We start from the raw sequence: 3,858 nt of genomic DNA on the forward strand, positions 1-3,858 counted from the left end.
TTATTTTCTGATCATCCTTTTCTCATGTTTTTCCTGCAGAACTGCTTGTAGTTAATCTCCCCCTATCCCAAGGAAATCCTTCCCTGGGAGGGTGGGCAGGCCCTGGCACAGGGTGCCCAGAGCAGCTGGGGCTGCCCCTGGATCCCTGGCAGTGCCCAAGGCCAGGCTGGACATTGGGGCTGGGAGCAGCCTGGGACAGTGGGAGGTGTCCCTGCCCATGGCAGGGGTGGCACTGGGTGGGCTTTGAGGTCCCTTCCACCCAAACCCTTCTGGGATTCCATGGTTCTGTGCTGGAATATTGTGCTTTGGCACCTGGAATTGTAGGGACACAGATCTGTGAAGGGGTTCCGAGTGTGTGAGTTTTTTTAACAGACTGAACATTTCAGAAATGATCCATATTATTCTGAAATGTGGAGAAATTGGGGTGGGAACTGTTTGACAGCTCATGAATAGCTCATGAAAGGAAGGGGCAGGAAATCCTGCAGCTTGGATTGTGCTTGGGAATTGTGTTACTGCCAGAGTCTGCCTTAAAGCAGGGATGTGTCTGCACAGTTTGGCAGTGGAGGCTTGTAAATGGGCCGTGGGGACTGCTGCTGGGACACCTGGACTTCCCCTGGCAGGAGATGGTGTTGGGTGGCTCAGCTTCTGAAAAACTTGTGCCCAGTTAGTTGGAAACGAAGGCTCCAGGTGTGACCTCGGATGTGGCGCCAGCCAGGAATTGTGCAGACTGAGGAGCCTGGTGTAACTGGCCTGGTCCTATAATGCACATGAGCAGAGCAGTGGGTTTCTGCTCTGGGCCTTGTCCGAGCAGACTGTGAGCCCCTGGGTAAAGCTGCACTTTGAAATTACTGGCAAAATCATTTCCCATGGACAGAGTGGGACACAAAGAAGTTGTGATGAACAACAGTGGAAACCAGAGGGGTGTTATTTAAAATGAGAACACTGATCTTGCTGTGACCTGCTGGGAGGGCATTGATCTGTCCTGGCAAATTCTTATTTTGAGGGCCGCAATTTAATTAATTTTAAGTTTCTGGGACGGTTTATTGGCTGAGAATCCGTGGGCATCATCGCCAGGAACTGAGCTGAACACAAACCTTGTTTTAACCCTGCAGTGGGGGCAGGGAGCTGTGTTAACAGATGAATTCACTGAATCATTCAGGCTGGAAAAGCTCCCTGAGATCCCCAAGTGCAGCTGCCAGTGCAGCACCACCGTGTTCACCACTGACCACGGCCTCGAGTGCTGAGAGCCGGGGCAAAAAAGCTGAGGCTTTTAAGGGAATTTTTATTTGCTAGGGAAAAATGCCATTCTTTCCTTGTGGTTTGCTCCCAGGTTCTGCCTCCAGGCTGGACACTGCCGTGGGCCCCTTGGTGCCAGCACAGGTCACCCGTGTCACCGCCGTGTCCGCGCCCGCCGTCACCTTCATGGCCACCAACCTGATGGATCAGGCACGAGCAGGTGGGTCCTGGCCCCATGTCCTGCTTCCGTGGCTGGGGGGTCTGTGGCGTGTCTGTGTCCTGCAGGGATGGGGTCCCCGAGGAATCACCCTGGGTTTGATGGGTTTGCTGCGCTGGGGTTGTGCTGGTGCTTCCTTTGCCTGACCTGGGGCCACTCAGCCAAGGAGGGGCTGCCACCCTTGTCGCCTTTGAGGCACCATGGGGCCCTGAGGGCACCTTCCTGGCACTGTTCTGTGGAAAAAAATGGTGTTTATGAGGAATTGCTAGGGATCAGTTCAGACATGACCTATCTGATCCTTCACCCCGGGGATTACACTTTGTTACCCAGAGAAGCTCTGGCTGCCCCAGCCCTGGAAGGGTCCAGGGGTTGGATGGGGTGTGGAGCAGCCTGGGATAGTGGAAGGGGTGGCACTGGATGGGCTTTGAGGTCCCTCCCAACCCAAACCAGGCTGTGGTTCCATGATTTCCAGGGCAGTGGCAAACAGCACCTCTTGGGCAGTGCTGGATGTGTGCCTGGAACACCCAACCATGGAATGAGTTTGTCCTTGAATCCACACCAACAAAGAATTTGTCTGTGTTGCTCTCCTGTTCCCATTACAAATCCCCTGAACAATAACAGGGAGGGTGGGGAGTGATTGTTGCAGGGAGGAGAAAAGCTCAGCTCAAGAGTTGTTCTGAGAGGGGAAAGGAGCACTTGGAGGGCAGCAAAAGTGGTCAGAGCAGCAGACAAACACCAGTTACAGGGGAAAGCAGCATGAGAAGGCAGGGGCTGGAGTGGGAGCTGTGTCCCTGGAGCCGTGGTGAGGGGGGAAGGTGGGACCCCACTGCCTGGAGCAGGGCAGGGGCTGGCTGACGGGGCCAGCACTGGAGTGCCTCCCTTGGCTTGAGTAAGAGCCAGCAGAGGATGAGCTGGGGACCAGCCAGGGAAGGTTTTAGCCTGATCTCAAACACCAGAGCAATGAGGTTGTGGGGAGAGACAGAACTGACCTGTGGAGATTCTGGGGGAGGGTAAACCCCACAGTGTGGGATGTGTGCACTGAATAAATCCAGTTCTCAGGAGCACTTAAATCAAAAATTTAAACTTTTTTGAGATTAATGGAGGTTTGGCCTCTACATACTTTTACAAAACAAATTTTTATTATGCCTTGTCCACAGCTCCTCATGGCATGAATCCATCTTCCCTCTTCCCCTCCCTCTCTAATTCTGCTTTTATTGAGGTGTTTGTGATCATACCAAACATCCTCTGTGCTATACCCAAGGTAGCTTTGCTGCTTCACCTTTCCTTGCCATGCTGTGAATTATTCATGTCCCTGCACCTGCCGTGGAGCCTGGGAGAAGCCTCTTTAATCAGGAGCCTTTATCTCCATCTCTGGCTCATCCTCCGGCAGCCGAGCAGGAACTCACCAGTGCTGACTGAGCTGCTGAGTTTGGGGGCAAAAAAGGGCTTGGGAATGTGTTGTGGTGGCTTCACTGTTGGGCTGCAGCTTCATTGTGCACTTAAGAGGGGGGAAAAGGTTAATTAATGAGCGAAGAGTAAATCTGGGTGAAGGTGTGCCCCAGTGAACACCTCGTGTTGGTCCTGCCCAGCGTGGGCAGAGGAGGGGAGGTCTCCCCTGGGGCTCCACGGCCCCGTGGCACAGCCAGCCCCACTCCAGGGCCAGGAGCTCCTGCCCTGGTCTCACTGGGAATTCCTGAGCCTGGGGAAGGAGAAACAACCTTGGATTATTTTCCTCTTTACGTTGTATTTAGGGAAAGCACTCAGTGTTCAACTGCAGGTGTAAAACTAAATGGCTCCTGCTGTGCACAGGGGCTTTCAGGACTTTCCTTTGTTATTTTATTTTATTTGGGGTTTTTTTTTATTCCCATCTTCTTTTATATGTGCTGACTGCCCAAAATGCTGTGGCAGCGTGTTCCACATGGGAATGCCCAGGGAGCTGCCTGCTGCAGGAGCTCACCCACGGGTGCAGCGAGGGCTGCAGCACCCAAGGGTTGCCCTGGGGCCTTGGCTTTGCTGGGAGGGGGCTGGGAGGGAGCTTTCACAGGAGGGGAAAGGAGAGGAGCTTTCAGGAGGGGTCAGAGACTGCCTCGGGTGCTGCAGCACAGTGTCTGTCTCCCTCAGGAGCTGTGGGAGGTTCAGGGGCAGAGTGGCTCTGTGCCCACACCAGCACCTCCCCACCCTGAGCCTCAACCTCATCTTCATTAATAAATGACCAAGGCAATTACCTTGTGCTGAACCCTCCTTTCCACAGTCCAGAGCTCCTGGAGTGTGCTTTGGGGTCTCCTCCTATTTCAGTTTAAATCTGGCCGTTTACATCTGTGTATTATTGGCTGGGAGGGTGGGCAGGCCCTGGCACAGGGTGCCCAGAGCAGCTGGGGCTGCCCCTGGATCCCTGGCAGTGCCCA

The 3,858-nt window shown here is 54.0% G+C and overlaps 1 protein-coding gene across 1 annotated transcript in view; it reads left to right on the top strand.

Moving 5' to 3' along the window:
* TCERG1L (transcription elongation regulator 1 like) overlaps positions 1–3,858 on the top strand; it is a 61,337-nt gene that overhangs the window by 38,633 nt on the left and 18,846 nt on the right. The window contains exon 8 of the mRNA XM_017733892.1: positions 1,331–1,456. Coding sequence (XP_017589381.1) covers positions 1,331–1,456 — 126 coding nt within the window. The remainder of the gene's footprint in view (positions 1–1,330; positions 1,457–3,858) is intronic.

The sequence above is a fragment of the Corvus brachyrhynchos genome, unplaced genomic scaffold (genome assembly GCF_000691975.1).
Source record: "Corvus brachyrhynchos isolate BGI_N302 unplaced genomic scaffold, ASM69197v1 scaffold514, whole genome shotgun sequence".
Lineage (NCBI taxonomy): Eukaryota > Metazoa > Chordata > Aves > Passeriformes > Corvidae > Corvus > Corvus brachyrhynchos.